This window comes from Penicillium subrubescens, assembly GCF_028828155.1.
Source record: "Penicillium subrubescens strain IBT 31985 chromosome Unknown utg000010l_segment0_segment0, whole genome shotgun sequence".
Classification (NCBI taxonomy): Eukaryota; Fungi; Ascomycota; class Eurotiomycetes; order Eurotiales; family Aspergillaceae; genus Penicillium; species Penicillium subrubescens.
This window is the reverse complement of record NW_026643160.1, coordinates 1,918,760-1,934,615: the sequence shown is the minus strand read 5'-3', so window position 1 is coordinate 1,934,615 and position 15,856 is coordinate 1,918,760. Positions and strand designations below refer to the sequence as shown.

General features: G+C 49.7%; 2 protein-coding genes across 2 annotated transcripts; both read left to right on the top strand.

The window, feature by feature from the left end:
- Positions 1-9,398: 9,398 nt before the first annotated feature.
- On the top strand, positions 9,399-10,238 carry N7473_011860 (C2H2-type zinc finger protein; the record flags this gene model as incomplete). The annotated part of the gene is made up of 1 exon (XM_057157799.1): positions 9,399-10,238. The coding sequence occupies one exon, from the start codon at positions 9,399-9,401 to the stop codon at positions 10,236-10,238; it is 840 nt and encodes a 279-aa protein (XP_057003649.1).
- Positions 10,239-13,469: 3,231 nt separating this feature from the next.
- N7473_011859 (uncharacterized protein) lies at positions 13,470-15,467 on the top strand (the record flags this gene model as incomplete). Its single annotated transcript, XM_057157798.1, has 2 exons — positions 13,470-13,815; positions 13,897-15,467. The coding sequence occupies 2 exons, from the start codon at positions 13,470-13,472 to the stop codon at positions 15,465-15,467; spliced, it is 1,917 nt and encodes a 638-aa protein (XP_057003648.1).
- Between the last annotated feature and the right edge of the window lie 389 nt (positions 15,468-15,856).

Sequence of the window (15,856 nt, the reverse complement as noted above, 5' to 3'; positions counted from 1 at the left end):
GATTGACCATGATGCACGAAAATGGGTTTGCCCATCGGGATGTAAAGCCTCACGTGAGTGTGATATTTTCTTAGCTGTTGGATGCGAGCAGTTGAACGAGAGAAAGAAAGGAAAGAAGCCTGCGAACTCTGACTTTCTGGAATTCATAGAACATTTTGATCAAGTCGCACCGTCCAAGCGGATGGTGGATCAAGATTACCGATTTTGGGATCTTGAGGCGTATTGAAAAAGGCAGTAGGTCTTCCATGACAACGTGCGGCACACAGGGATACATGGCCCCTGAGATCTACGGGCTTATCAAGCGAGAAAGTGTGTATACAACTGATATTTTGGCGCTTGGGGAGATCATATTTGAGCTTCTTACCAGAAAGCCAACATTCAAACACATTGGATCGCTTGCAAACTACGTGGCACATCCGGATACCTTTCCTTCTAATGGACTGGCAAATTTCAAAGTCAGCAGCCCGGCTGGGTATTGAGTTTGTCCTTGCACTTATGCATCCACAGCCTGCTGGGCGATTAACAGCCCCATCGGCATTGTCACACAGATGGGAAGAGAAATACAGAGACGGCAAACACATCTATGGTCAAGAGAAAGACAGAGACATCAAGCACGCCTAAAGCATTTGATATTCCACATACCAGCATGAGGGGAAAATCGGAGGTTTCCATAGGAGAGAGTTTTGCAGCTTGGAGCACAATTTCAATTCGCCGAAAAACAGAAAACACAGCTCCTGGCAAGAGGAAATAAAAGATGTTCTCGAATGGAAACAGCGCTGACAAAAGAGAAGTGCCCATACAGCGACTCATAGATGGCCTGAAACGGGAAGATTTTCGTTTGAAAATGAAATTCGAGACCCACGCACTCGGAGCTACATTTACACCAGATCGCACCTTGGTTGCAATTCCTGGGCCTAATCAAGATGTTCAGGTCAGGAGAGTTGAAGCTGGAAATTTACTCTATAAACCCAAGGAAACGTATTCCCCGGTATTTTCCCTGAATGGAAAATATCTGGCAGTCCTGAGCTCCAGCGCCGCACTGATCTTGCACCCTCGTAACGTGCCGCAGCGCAAGACCCTGCATTTCCCCCTCACTCATGCCAAATATCGCAGACCATGTCTGTACCTGACAGGCGTTGCCATTTCATAGCCTTCTCTCCGGGTGGTGAGCTTCTGGTGGCAGGCGGTTGGTCATCCCAGAACGATATACAGCTCTGGCACACCTCGACTGGCGAGGTATATACAAAGTTGGTACCCCGTTCAATAGTGCAATCACACGAGCACGATGAAATGGTCGGGCTGGCTTCCAGCTCTGACGCCTAACGGGTCTTGTGTGCCACGACATTTCATACATGGAGCTGGGATATTGCGACTGGCAACCTCGCCGACAAGCCTCCAACTAATGAAATGGGCAACCTGCTGAAGAAGGATACTTGCAAGTTCTCCTTGGATGGAGAGTCGATCGCCTTTGAAAGCCCGATAGGGTGTATTTACATTGGAAAAAGCTCAGGTGGCCGCATGACAAGATTGCAAGTCTGTGATAACCCGGGGCTTTGGGCATGGACGTTATCACCAGATGGAAGGGTTGTCGTAACCGTGACTTCCGCCGAAAGCAGGGAAAATATCCTCAAATTCTGGGATGCAATTTCTGGGAAAATTCTTTACTCGACCAACATGACCTCCGACTCTTTGATACGTGAAAATTGGTAGCTTCCCTTTGAAAACATCAAAGGCTTGTGTTTCTCGAACGACTCGCCATGGATGGCATTCTTTGGTCCTACTGGAGTCAGAATCGGTCCGCGTGGAGTAGAGGATTGTTGAAAGATCTGTATATATCACACCTGATGAACAGTGATCAGGAAATGTCATAATGCCTAGCTAGTCGTATCTCACTGTTAGTTCTGAATCATTTCTTGTTTGTGAGATATAGAGCAGAATGGTATTTTCATCGAACTACCAGTGTCCTTCAGGTGTTTGAACAAAGTCAGCTTTATATAGGTATTCGATTGAGGAGATATCACAACATAAGATCTCAACTACACCTTCGATGTCATTTCCCTATAGCATTTCCCATCATTGCTGTACCTACGAGCTCAGTATACATCGAGGATTTGAACTTATGGTTGTCTTGCTCAACAATGAGATTCTGCAAGAACTACAAACCTCCTCTTCAAATCTTGAAGCACCTCGCTTGGTTCTATGCGAGTGAAAAGCACGAAAGGAGTCACTCTCTGCGCAGAAACCGCTAGACCTAACTTAGCCCTATATCTTAAATTCACTCGAGATTAATCTAACAGTCCACGCAAAATGTGACATCCTTTATCGTATGAGATATCAGAAACTATTTATCTCTGCGTTCTCGGTCAGAGAAAGGTGATCGTTGTTTGCTCAAGTATAGCGGGTCTAATGCCTGTGACCCAGCACATATTGCCTCCACCCGCTATTCTGAGAAGCCCGCGCTGCTCGCATATGCAGGTCAACGGAAGTCCTCGAGACTTGCAACTCCCAATCTCGAATGTGCTTATGCGGTCCAATGTTCAAAACCTCTACCAGAAATGCAGAAATGCTCCGGTTTCCTATCCGGCAACTGTCCTGCCGCGAATAGCAGCCCCCATTCAAAGGCACACTCCACGTAATAGGCTTGTCGAAACCCTCACATCAATCCACTAAATATGCAGGGGCCAACCTATCAAGCCTATGGGTAATTTCCCACGGCTGGCGCTTAAATGATATATTGATGAATCGCGTGAAAGCCTGATAGTCCGACCCCCAATATGACGTTTCCGCTTACGCAGCCTTCATTCAGCACTGGACTCGAAAGAACTTTCGATTTGCCCAAACCACTCCCCACAGCGACTGGCCTAGACCATTGACAATAGCCTATTCGTCCATTTTGTTACGATTCAATTCAATATTGGGCCATTCGTGTTTTGTAAATTCCATGTCTGTATCTTTCAAGCTCCGTCAGTCCGTTTACATGCCTCGCCTTGCTCTTTTAATGAAACTTTACACTGACTCAGCCACATCCACCGAGTGGCCGTCCCAGATGGCTCTTGTTTGAAGGCTGGTGAAGTACGCACATGGCCTCGTCACCAGCTATATCCAGTTCCTGCTCTGCCACACAGGGTGCCGGGGGCGAAGTCTCTTCTTCCCAAACCTTCCACATCATCCCCACCTCCTCCACTTGAGCTTTGCTTCGGCCGGACCCTATAGGTGTTGGTTTAATCTGAAAGGACTCGTGGGCTCTTGGCATAGAATGATAGCAAATAGAGAGTGGATGCTCCAGAAGTCTACCAGTACCGAGGCAATTGTTGAAGGGACTGGAAGGCCTAATTTCCCTTCTTAGCCATACAAAGTGAGGAGTGCCCAGGCTAGCGATACATGGCTTGACCTTCTGATGAAACCAAAGCTGCGTATGTATCTGATAGCGCTTGGAGATCACTCGCTTCCAGCTCTTTGGCCCCACAAAAGACGTATGTATGTATTAGATCCAATCAATAGCTGGGTGCTTCCACAAAGTAAACTAGGGTCGTCGTACGTGGACGGTAACCCTGGGCCCATCAATGATGGCTGGCGATCCATTGTCTAAACGAGAATCAGGGCATGTCCTGCATCTGTCAGCGGCAAGCGTGGGTTTAGGGAAGGGTGCAATGCGCAATGCGTCGAACCAGGGACGGCGAAGCCCGAGTAGGTTCAACTATACAGTAATGCACCCTAGAAGGAAATGTTGCGCAGGGAAACAGATTAAAACACAACAGGTATGGGACGCATCTTCGATTTTGTCGTCAGCTCCTTGCAAAAACCCACAAAGCATATTATCGCCTAGCAAAGGGTCGTGAAACGTGCCACCGCGACGCAATCTGGCCGGCGGGAGCGATAGATTGATCCATTGACTAGTTAACCATAGCAACCTACGCAGTGCGAATACGTAGGCCGTCGAAAAAGCACTGACTTAAAAACGACAGGATCTTGATCGTGAACGAGATAGTAGGCGCCACGAGGAGATCGAGATTGAGTGGTGATGTATGCAGATACAGTAGTAAGAAGCTTGCATACGCAGGACGCCGTCTCATAAAAACCAATGTTTTGAAGGTCGGAGAGTCGGCTCCCGGATCGCCGATGGAGTCTCCAAAGTGCCGAGACACCTTGGCTTCAATAGTTTGGCGGGGTGTCTTCTAGAACTGCTAGGCAACACTGAAGAAAAGACGGGGCTGTGGCTGTGTCCGCTGTAATGCCATGCACAAAGCAGGATGAATGCTAGAGTATTGTGGGTGCCTAGAGAACGACTGGGGCTTAGCTAGTTAGTTGTGGATGATAGATCCAGTCGATGCAAGGCCTTTTATGCAGATTGTCGGTGATTGTTATCTCCGGTGTTGATGACAGCAGGATAGAAGGGTACGAATACGGAGTAAATAATACGTCGCTTGGCTAAAGGCAGCAGTAATTAGTGATGGAACCCCGACCATAGTACTGGATATTAGCAAGCTGGGTCCAAACTTCCACCACTACGGAGTACATAGCTACACCGAGGAGTCAGGCCAAATAGTCTCTGGACCCCAAACATTAAAAGGTCAGGATGACAAGTCAAAGGGCCATTCGATAAATCCCAAGCCACCTCGATCCTACCACAGAACGGTAGATAGCAAGCAAAAAGGCCGCGTGGGCTGGCGTGGCAAGTGCAGCGGTCGCAGCAGCCACAATTTAGTTGACCCCATCAGACTAGGCAGAATGAAGGTCTAGCGAGCGCCGGGACTAAGCAGTTGACGCCAAGCTAGGCTGCTCTGAGTATGCGGGAGGGGACTGGCCGCGAGTCCCTGCATTTTCAGGGTAAGATGGCTGAAATGGCGAAACCGAATCCGAGAAGGCGAGCTTCGGATTATCCGAACCAGAAGTTACAAGGAAATAGGCTCCGTGGGTAGGGATGTGCTCGCTAAAGGTGGCTGATTTACACACCAGAGGCCGACAACTCAAATACCAAAAAAAGAGTCGAAAGGGAAAGTAATCCAAAGAAACGAGGGAGAAAAAAAGGGTCCCGCCACCGCCGACCAGGAAAGTACACTAAGTCAAACCATAACCTTCCGTAGAAGTTAGACTAACTAAAACGAAACTACGGAGTAAAAAAAAAAGAAAAAAAGGGCCTTGAGTCCTGACAAGTTAAACATGTGGCATTAATCTCCCAGAGCCGGGCCATACGAAACCACGAATCAAAGGCCCCCGACCTAACCCTAGTTGAACCTAGTCAGGCTAAAGCCATGAAGCATAATCACTAGATCGGGCGCGGCTAGTCCCAGCGACGGAGTGGATATACGTAGACTGCATACGTATGCCCCGTCCCTCGTCGACGAAGAGCAAATCACCGCTCGGCTAGATACACCTTCCTTCCTTCTCTCTCACCTAAACGGTGCACGTCTTGAAAGGAGGGTCATGCACGAACCACAACCTTGCCGGTCAGGGTCGAGATCGGGATTACAGAAGCTTGGCTGATCGGCGTAGACTTCCATGTGTGGCTGGCTTATGGCTGATCGGGTGGTCAGCTTGACAGCCAAAGAAAACAGACTGTAACCACGGGATCCTGTTACAGTAGGAAGAGAGGGGAGGGGGCTGGCTGGCAGGAGAATAGAAAAATAAGAGTGGAGGCGGGTCTTATGGCGCTGTTCTGGGGCTTATTTCGAACATGGTAAAGCAGGCAGCGTTGGCTATAGACATAGGTTTGACTGGGGGCGTAGACGCTTTGTTCTTTCATACCATCATGGTGATGTTCTTTAAGGGGAGTGAACAGGGACGAGATGAAAAGCATCACTGATCATACGTTGCCCACTTACGTACGCTGGGCGGAGAGTCCCCGCGCGAGTTGATTTTCTCGGGGCGGGGCGGCATTGGACGCGTACGAGTACGAAGGGTTGCACGGGTGGCCCCCTGAGCCCTAAATAGTTTGTTGAGTTGTTGTTGGTATAACCATTGTAACTACGGAGTACAGTGTTATTGTTATGATCGATGATACAGAGGGATACAAGACGTAGGAGTATACGCCAGCAATATTAAGAGGACGCGGCAGGACTGGTATGTAACAGTTTTGTGGCTAGTACCGGGTGTATTCATACATTTAGCAGGGTTGGATTTGAGATTTATCTACAATTCTATCTTACAATAGTGTCAGAATCTAAATTTGTGTCCTAGTAGTGTGACCTTCAGAACTCGGTGCCGAAAGAGGTTTAAAGCAGATGCTGCGAAGATCGGGACGTAAGGGCGCCACGTTTTCTTGTCATCAAGCACATTTAGAGTTCCCTGGGCTGGACGGTCGAAAAAGGAAAAGAGATTAAGGGTTGCGAATTGAGGGGGAATAGTGCAGGGGACAGTCGACAAAGAGTACGGAGTAGTTGATCACTGGACGATCGATAATTGGGTATGTATTGAAACAGCTGATTTTATCTGATTTTTCCGACATTAGATTAATTCCTGATTTCTTGGCTTCTGATGCTGATTTGCGTGATCCTTCGCCCTACGGCCGCACGGCGATCTGGCCAAGGAGTCGTAATTAGAATACCAGAACAGAAACATACGTTGGCTCTGTATTATTACGCTTTTCACCACAGCCACAGGGGCTCTTAGGCTCTCAGGTATTTGTACCCTAAAGTACGGAGTATATCAATCTTCAATCAGTGGTTTATTACTCCCTGAATACTGACCATACCAACCAGTCATGACCTGTCAGTCATTAACAAAGGCCCTGCCAGAGCTCGTTCTTCGACGATTGAGAAATCAATTCTCCACCGCCTTAAGCTCGGAGCCGGAGGTTAGTTCCTAATGAGGCATAGCGACGAGCGCAACATCATCACTTACGTATGCCCCCAGACTCTGGCGCCTCGCCTTACGGCACTGGCCACAATTGATTCGACTGATAGATGGTTGACACTATTTACACGCCTTCATTTTCCAGTTGTATCGACGAGACTCGGTACAACGTATGTACCACGTCGAAGGTTCACGGGTTGATCAAGTGGCTAAAATATAGTCCGATCGAGTGGATTCCAAACAGGAAGTCCCTGCGCCGCTTAGTTAGCATTTCCTGGTTCTCAGGGTCCATGGATCCAGTGAGAAAAAAAAAGAAGTGGATGGTATAGACTAAATCATTTGCCCTGTAGAAGTTTGTCCGTAGTTTTACCGATAAGCTTGTTAGAGACAGGAAAATTTCTCTAGATTTTTTGCTTTTTTTTCACCATATCTTCCGGCTTCAGGTAGAGTGGAGTACATGTACAAGTTCGCTTTGGTCAACCGAAGCCCTAGTCACAGTGGTAATCCAGGTACATAGCTGGCCCAGTGGGAATTGGATACTGGCCGATTAATTGAAATAGGTAGCAAATGCCGTGCCAAGTAAAGTACAACGACGCGCTGCTCCAGAAGATTGCTTCAGCCACAATTCTCAGGTACCGCGTGGAGAGCGGAAAAAAAGATGAGGAGTAAAGGCTTGGATGGAGCGTCGTAAATCACTGGTTTCGAGGCATGAGATTACGAATAATACCAGACTAATTCCCTTTGTACCTCCATACAGAGCTCAGAACACGCCAGAGGAGATCTGGCTGACGAGTCTGTCCCCGCCAGGGTCGTGATGGGGCGGGCCGGAAGGAACGGAGCCCAAGAAAACGGGTCTGCACAGAAAACGCCGTAGTCCCAGGGGTGGATAGTCCGGTAGGGGTCCTCTTGGGATGTGAGCTCCGTATGGGGTGGGCACTGGGCCAGTGACTGGACTGATGGGACTTACGTGGTTTGTCGTTCACTAACAGTTTTATAAGATTGGATTTTTACAATTATTATTCTTGTGGCCATTGAGAGGGTCGGACTGCTGATGCTCATGAAGTGACTAATCGGAAGATTACAGTTCTGGGCGGTACATATACAGGTTTGGTACTCGGAGTACGGTACAGTATGTCTATAACGGAGTTAAGTACAGTTTATTCTCTTGATTCATGATTGATGGATTCAATTGCTTAATTAAATACCTCGTTGATATAAGTCTATCAGATATAACTCCAAGATGCTAGAATACAAGTAATGTACGGATCATAATCTCAATGACGCATTCATAATATCCAAGGAGAACTCAAAAATAATCCCAATAATACCCACGATGGAGTCGTGATAATAATAATTCTACGTGATCCGCCCGAGCTCCACTTCAACGGCTAGTACGATAGCCAACGCGGTATCGAATGGAAAATACCCTACGTCCTACACAGAGAGCTTGTGGGGAGCCTCGCCAGAGACAGACCCTGGAAGCTTGGCTTCGCATATTTAGTATGTATTCGTTCCTCAATCGGACTTGGCTGCGAAACTCGTCATCCTTTTTCTCCCCTTCTCTCTTCCTCAAATAACGTCCCATTTGTATTCTCTTATCTCTTAGGGTCTTTTCCCTCCAATCCCATCCTTTCCCATTTTCTCTTCAATTCTTCCCATCATTGAGGGCGCTCTTGAACTTTGCCTTCCAAACTCGACACGGGCTAAACTATCTCCCCTCCTGCCCCCCACCTGACGATCAATCATCTCTGTGCTCGCATCTCTTATCAAATATCGCATCATTTTCAGCCGGCTTTCACCAAATCGAGGAAAGGAGTTTAGATTCGACCTGGAACTCGCCAGCGACAAACCCCCTTTTACATTTGTTTAACAGGACCATACACAACAGTCCTGCCTTGTTCTCTGGAAGACGAGGTTACTAGTGTACCCGCAGAGAGTGGACGACCGGTGTTGAATTTCGACACACCACTCTACTTTCCCCTCCTTGGCCCCCTGGAAATTTCCCCAGTCCAGTTTGCAACTGTCGTAGACGATTGTGCTTCCCAAGTCGACTACTAAGAGCGCGGAACGAAGCACAGGAATTTCAGAAAGGAATGTTCTGAGAGGAACCAACGGTGTGGGAAGAACCGATTCGTCTCGAACCATTCAGCATCACTCCGACAAACCCTAGGGAGTCCCGAACCTTAAAGAGTCGTCTTCTTGATTATCGCCACTTTTTGAGGGGGCACAGGCTCGAGTCATCGGGCTTCTGGCAGATCTCTGGGCAAGTGCCAACTTAGGGTCTAATGTTGTCGACTTGTTACACAACGCGGGCGACAAACATCTTTCAAGAGCCGCTGGTACGTTTGCTGTACTATCCCTGGGGATGGACTGGAAGAGACCAGAGCTTTGTTCCTCTGTCTCTCTCTCCATTTTTCCTATTTTCCCCTTCTCTCTACACTTCAGGCCGTCACCCTCCCGGCTCAACACTACCCTATCAGCATGATCCCGCGGATCATTTCAAGCCTCTTCACCCAAAGCTGTAGGCAACCCAGACTGACCTGTGAACGTGCCCTTCTTAGTATAACTATCCAGCCTCGGTGACCGCATTTCGAGGCGTCGAGGAAATGTCTGGCGGTATGACGAGCATTGTATCAATCCTAAACAATGACGACCACCCGTCGTTTGCAGTCCGGTCCAATCCGAGACTGACCCGGACCAACACCTCGCCTTCGCATTACCACCAACAACAACATCCCCATCAACTTCCTCTCCCCATCAACGACCAGCAGTACGCCCGTCCGCATACTTCATCCAAGTCACCATCCGCATCACCACGAGGCACACAGCATCTCTTCAACCCTGTAGCAGAATCCGTACAGCCCACATCACCAGGCTCCTCGGACGGCTCAGCCTACGACTATCCTAGCAGCCAGCCCTCATCTTCAGCTTACCAGCCGTACGCCCGGCAGGACCTGCGACGGGATCCATTCCGCTACCCATCTCGCGGACCAGCCGGCCCACAAACACCACCTGAGATTCATGCAAGCACAGCAACCGACGCAAAGTCCTCGCACTCCCAGCCCGGTAACTCGCGCGGAACTGGGCGCAAGAACAAGTACCCCTGTCCATACGCCGCGAGCCATGGCTGCTCAGCGACATTCACGACATCCGGCCACGCAGCCCGCCACGGCAAGAAGCACACAGGCGAGAAGAGCGTATACTGCCCTATCTGCAAAAAGGCATTTACTCGCAAGGACAACATGAAGCAGCACATCCGCACTCACCGTACACATTCAGACGATATGCGATCTACACCTTCAGAGCCTGATGCCGAGTCTCGGTGGACACTGCCTCGACCTGATTCGGGTTATGCGCCCCAAGCTCATAGCCGGACGGTGAGCCAGTCTACAGACGCCAGTACGATAATACCTCATCCTAGCCGTGGGTCTCAAACGCCTTCGTGAAACGGGCAGGAAACGGAAAGCTGAAAACATTAAAACCAACTGGGCCCCCTCCGAGAGATGGGTACCACATGGTGGCAAATGCTTGCCGTAGCCCCGGAAACCTGTCTCTATATGACATGTCTCTTGTCTTGCATAGCGATGACCATTTCGATGACCCGCGCATGGCCCTGACCACTGCTGTGCAGTGAGCTGTATCATCATCAATTTTACAGCGCCCCATATTTTTGAGGAACCGTCGATACGACATGCACCAATGACCTGAATCAGGGCCATGGTATTGATACATCATGGCCCACCCCTCCGGATCCCATCTCAGAATTCGACGCGAGGTCGGCTCTAGGAGCCCTCAATCATACCATTTCATCCATGTCTTCTTTGTATTTTTTGCCATCATCCATGTTCTGTCTCTATCTGCATTTTCTTGTCTTCAGTTGTATACTCCCCCATGTATTAATGCACGTGCATGTCTTTGTTTTTTAAACTTAATCTTGCGAACGTCTTGGGTCAGGACCAAGACGTTTCGATATGGGGCGTGTCTGCCAAGTACCTACCTTTTTGTATAGTACTTAACTTGAGGAGGGATCTCCATGAATGGGATGACCTTGTGAATACTTCTGCTCTAAGTGTAGAGTTAAAGGGCGGTAGATATCCAAGTCAGGGCTGGTGGATGAAGCTGGGGGAACCCGTATAACGTGGCAGTTGCACGTTGCACATTACGTTGTAGATCTTATCAGACTTGCTGGTCCTGGGAATGGTAAGAGAAAAAGAGTTCTTGGGGCGACCTACACTCATCTCGTGTCTCTCTTGGCCCGCGGCGGTAATCATCATGGTGGTTTCATGTCAATTCCAATGTCAGTCACGCTCACCTCACTGAGTTTGGGGTATTCAAAATTTGTGCTCCATCGTATTATGTGGGTTTTATAGGGAACATTTGTGAGCCCGCGAGGCTCAATAAGCGAATGTTTATCCTTCTCATATCCATAGGAGTATATTTAAAATGAAATTACCGATCCTGTTGCCTATGGATACTCGAAATTCAATGTATTTTATACGTGATGTGAAATGTGATGAACATATGTGTGAGGCTTCATAAACTCCAAATTGTATGAAACCAGAGCTTTGCCTTTGGCCGAGTCTAGATCTATCAGTTTGAATCTAGAGCTGGTCACCGAGAAATTATTTCAGGGATCGGAGTGCGACTGTTCTTACAAGAAGTTTCAAGGCTACTGTTTCTGAGTTAAATACGGAAGGCAAATGTATCTCTCAATCGGGCCGGTCGAACACAGTCCGCGAGTGGAAGCTTCAAAGAGTGACTTGATCTTAACCAATTTCGTGAGACTAACATTCGCTCCATCATAGACCCCCATATAGAAACATCAGGGCCTCTCAGAGCTTGTTATCATGGCAAGGTATGCAAATTATTCCTCGCTGTGCACCATCGTTGCTCTGACTTAATTCTCTCATTTTACATGATCATTTAATCCAAAGGAGCATTTTTTCCGGGTATTCACTGAACCTCTAATGCGAGCACTTTTTATCTTGGAGATCAAATTGCATTCCTTTTAATTTTGGACTCCATCTCACTGATCAAAGTCCAGGGATGGTCAGGACCTCGTGGATGCCAGAAGTACTGCTTGCACTCTCCATGCGACGTTGGCTCCGCCTGGGATTTCGTTGGTGAATAAAGGCTACTTATGCCCCCTATGAACATGCTGTGTCAATTTTAATCATAAATAGTTAGTCTTACTATAGTCTTTTGTAAAATTCAACAATATTGTCAGAAGGAAAGGGAGCCCGGGTGGATAGTTGTGTTTTTTCAATCCACGTTGGTAATACTTCAGCTCATACTCGTTTGTTCGGTCCAGTCTGACACAACACCGAAAAGGTTTGGGGTTGGGTAGACATGTGGTTGTAAAGTCAAAACTTGCACCGCTAGAAAGCTACTGAGCGATTAAAAGGGGGAGGGGGGGGGGGGGGGGGGGGGTTGGTAATTTTGAGCCAATGCCCATAGGGCGTGCCATGCCAGATATAGTTTTCTATCCAGGCTCAAAGACTACGAATCAGTCAGTGAGGACAGCCACCGCCACCACCAGCCACCAAAGATAAATCGAAGAAGAAACAAACAAGAAAGATTGGCAGTGCTAGGGTATGGCTTGGTTGATGATCAGGCTGACCGTTCAAGGCTTGTTGGACTTTGGCATTGTAACTAAAGTCAGTCGTTAGTTGGTGTGCCTGAGCGGTCTCGGCCCGGCGATGAGTAAAGGTCCCGATCCATTCCATTCGATTTTCTGGGTTGGATGGAGACCAAAACCAAAACTCGACCCTGCCCAGCCCCGCGGGGCCAGCCGAGTCTTGACCCGTGGAACCTTTGTTGACTGTTGATATCAAGATGGAGAGAGCTGTCTTTCTAATAAAAATACACTCACTACCCTTCGACCGGGCATTGCAACCCCTCAGAATCATATCAGCGGTCAAGCGACCCTTCTCCGAAGGGTGCCAACGTGTGGCGTCTAGGCCCGGGCGCCCATGGTGGAGGGGTGGTGGAGGATACGTAGGGCTGGTCCCCTTTCCTTGATGGCCCATGCAACATGACGTCGGGCGCCATGACATGTTGATAGAACAATTCACGACTCGATCCGAGCGCTCCTCATTCGAGGGTAGAATTTCTCCCCCGGGGTTCCCTTGCGGACGCCAGCCTCTCCGGTCGTAACTCGTAAGTGGCACAACGTCATCGCGGAGACCCATACGGTTCATTATGGGGTAAAGAAGGCCAAAGGGTCAATATATTATAGAGGACATGGGCCCTGCGAGGGGAAGGGACTTTGCTGTAACCTTCTCCTTAACGATGGATGGAAGTTTGTCTTCAGCTCTCACCTCGTGTCTCTCAGCCACTGCCAAGTTGTCCTCAGCCTCACCAGATTCCTGCCTCTAACCATTCTAGTAATCGATTCTCTGCCTGTCTGTGTCTGTCAGTCGGTCCTCTGCTCTGCTCTGCTCCGCCCTTCTCGCCCCGTCGCCCGTCACCCAACGACGTCACGCCACCCTGCCCCGCCTCGCTCACTCCAGAAAGTCTCCCTGTTGCCTCATTACGATCTTTTCTTCTCCAACAACCTTCGTCCCCGTGAACGGTAGAAAGCTCACATAAGTCGACCTTTGATTTGATCTTTGCCTTTTACCTCCTCCCAACCTTTCATCGGTCTACGCTCCCATCCATTTCCCCCATCGCCCACGATGGCGTACTACGACGATCGTCGCCACTATGCGCCCCGCGACCGTGGCCGTCCAGCCGCCGGTTATGCTGCAGATTACTATGACGATCATCCACGGGGATTTAATGCAAGGAACGATCGAGAAGTCTACTCCCCTCGAGGGGGTGAGGGCTCGGTTGAGGAAATCCAGCGCGACTATCCCCCAGGCTCTGATTATGTCTATGAGCGCGGCTACGACTCTCGTCGCTCGCGACGCCCGGTCTATGAGAATGTGCGCCGCGCATCCTCTGTCGGTGGCTACGATCCGTACTACGATAATGGTTACTACCGTTCCCGAACCCGGCGAACCAGGCAGTCTGATGATCACCGTAAGTGGTCCTTCTTCCTCACGGAGGCTCTCGCCTCCTGTGCGACGCACTTCATCCTGGGGATACTAAACCCTGTCGCAGGCCCCCGTCGCTCTAGATACTCCTCTGCTTCTTCATCCAGCCCATCTCCATCCCGTCATAGACGCCGCAAGTCATTTGGCGAAACTGCCCTCGGCGCACTTGGCCTAGGCTCCGTTGCTTCCAGACAGTCAGACCGTACAGACCGCACAGATCGTGGCCGCGCCCGATCCTCTTCACGTCGCCGTGGTCGTGATTACTCGTCATCTCGATCTCGTAGCCGCAGTCGTGACCGTGATCGCAACCACCGTCAACGCAGTGAACAGCGCCTTGCTCAGGCCGCACGCGCTGCCTTGACAGCCGGTGCCGTGGAAGCCTTCAAGTCTCGCAAGGATCCGGGCGACTGGACTGGTGCCAAGGGTAAACGCATCCTCACTGCAGCTGTCACTGCGGCCGGTGCCGACGGTCTCATCGATAAGGACCCCAAAAAGCACTCTGGGCGTCACGTCGTGGAATCTACCCTCGCTGGTCTTGCCGCTAGCCATTTCGTCCGCGGTGGTTCCTCCTCCAAGGGACGTGATGGCCGTGGCCGTTCCGGCAGTGGCCTCAAAGACCTCGCCGCTACTGGCGCTCTTGCGGCTGCAGGCAAAGAGATCTATGACCGTATGTCGCGCTCGCGCTCTCGACCTCGCGGCCGAGATGATCGTGACCGAGACAGCGACGATGATCGACGTGGATCCAAGAAGCGCAGCAAGAGCGTTTCGGAGTACATTACCAAGGGCATGGCCGCCCTGGGCTTTGGAGAAGAAGCATCCGACCGTGGTCGCCACGACCGCAACCGTGATCGAGATGATGAGAGCCTGAATTATCGTTACGATCCTCGTCGGGAGCGGCGTCATCACCGGGACAGAGACTCACGATACGACTCCTATTCAGACTCAGACACAGAGACCGACTACCGCAGCAGGAATCACAGGCATGGCAGAGGCTCGAGAGATGTAGGTCGAAATCGTTCCTTGAACGGCAACAAAGCACCCCCCATTGCACCTACTAGTGCACCCCGTGGCGAGATGAAGGGCTTGGGATCTTCCAACCGGGGATCCCACTCTAGCTCCGAAAGTGATTCTGACTTGGGCGACAGTAGTGATGAAAAAGAAAAACGCAAGAAGCTGAAGCGGGACATGTTATTGACCTCTGGTCTGGCCACCGTGGCTACAATCCACGCCGCCCACGGAGTTTACGGCGGGATCCAGAAACGCAAAGAACGCATGCAACAGGTGAAGGATGGCGAGATTACACAGGAGGAGGCGCGCAAGCGGCGCATCAAGGCGAATACTATTGATGCGTTTAGCGTCGGGCTTGCGGCGCTGGGTATCAAGGGTGCGTACGGGGAGTGGAAAGAGGTTAATGAGAAACGCAAGGAAACGAAACACTTCCGGGATGAATGTGCGCAGCGTGCTATTAAACGGGAGATGCGTCGTTGTCGCAGTCAGGGTTCCGCTCCAAATAGTCGTCGCCGGTGGCCTGATGAGATTGAATACCCGGACTCTCATCATGGTCATGGCAGTGGTTTTTCTTATAATGATGGAAATCCTTATGGGGCAACGAGTGAGGCACCGGCGATCTCCTATTAGTGTTTTTTTTTTTTACCTACCCCTCCTGTTTTACCTTCATTCTTGTTTTTCGTACACTGGATGACATTTACGACTATTATGATGCATGATGATTCCCTTTCTCTATTCTCTCCTAGGATGGAAGTGTCTTATCTCCCTCTCCATTATTCTCTGCTTGTTGCTTATTACCGTCTCGGGGATCCTTTTCTAGCTAGACGGAGTTCCGATGGGGCCCGATGGGGCTGATCGGTTCTGCAGTGTTTGTTTTGCTGGGGCAATTATTGAAAGGGTGCAGTCTCCGTGATTTGATTCTTCATCGAAATAGAACTGAGCATATGAATGTGATATTACAGATGAGTGAATTGTTAAGTTCTCTCTCTTTCAGGGTCCTCAAGCATTCCCATCACCTC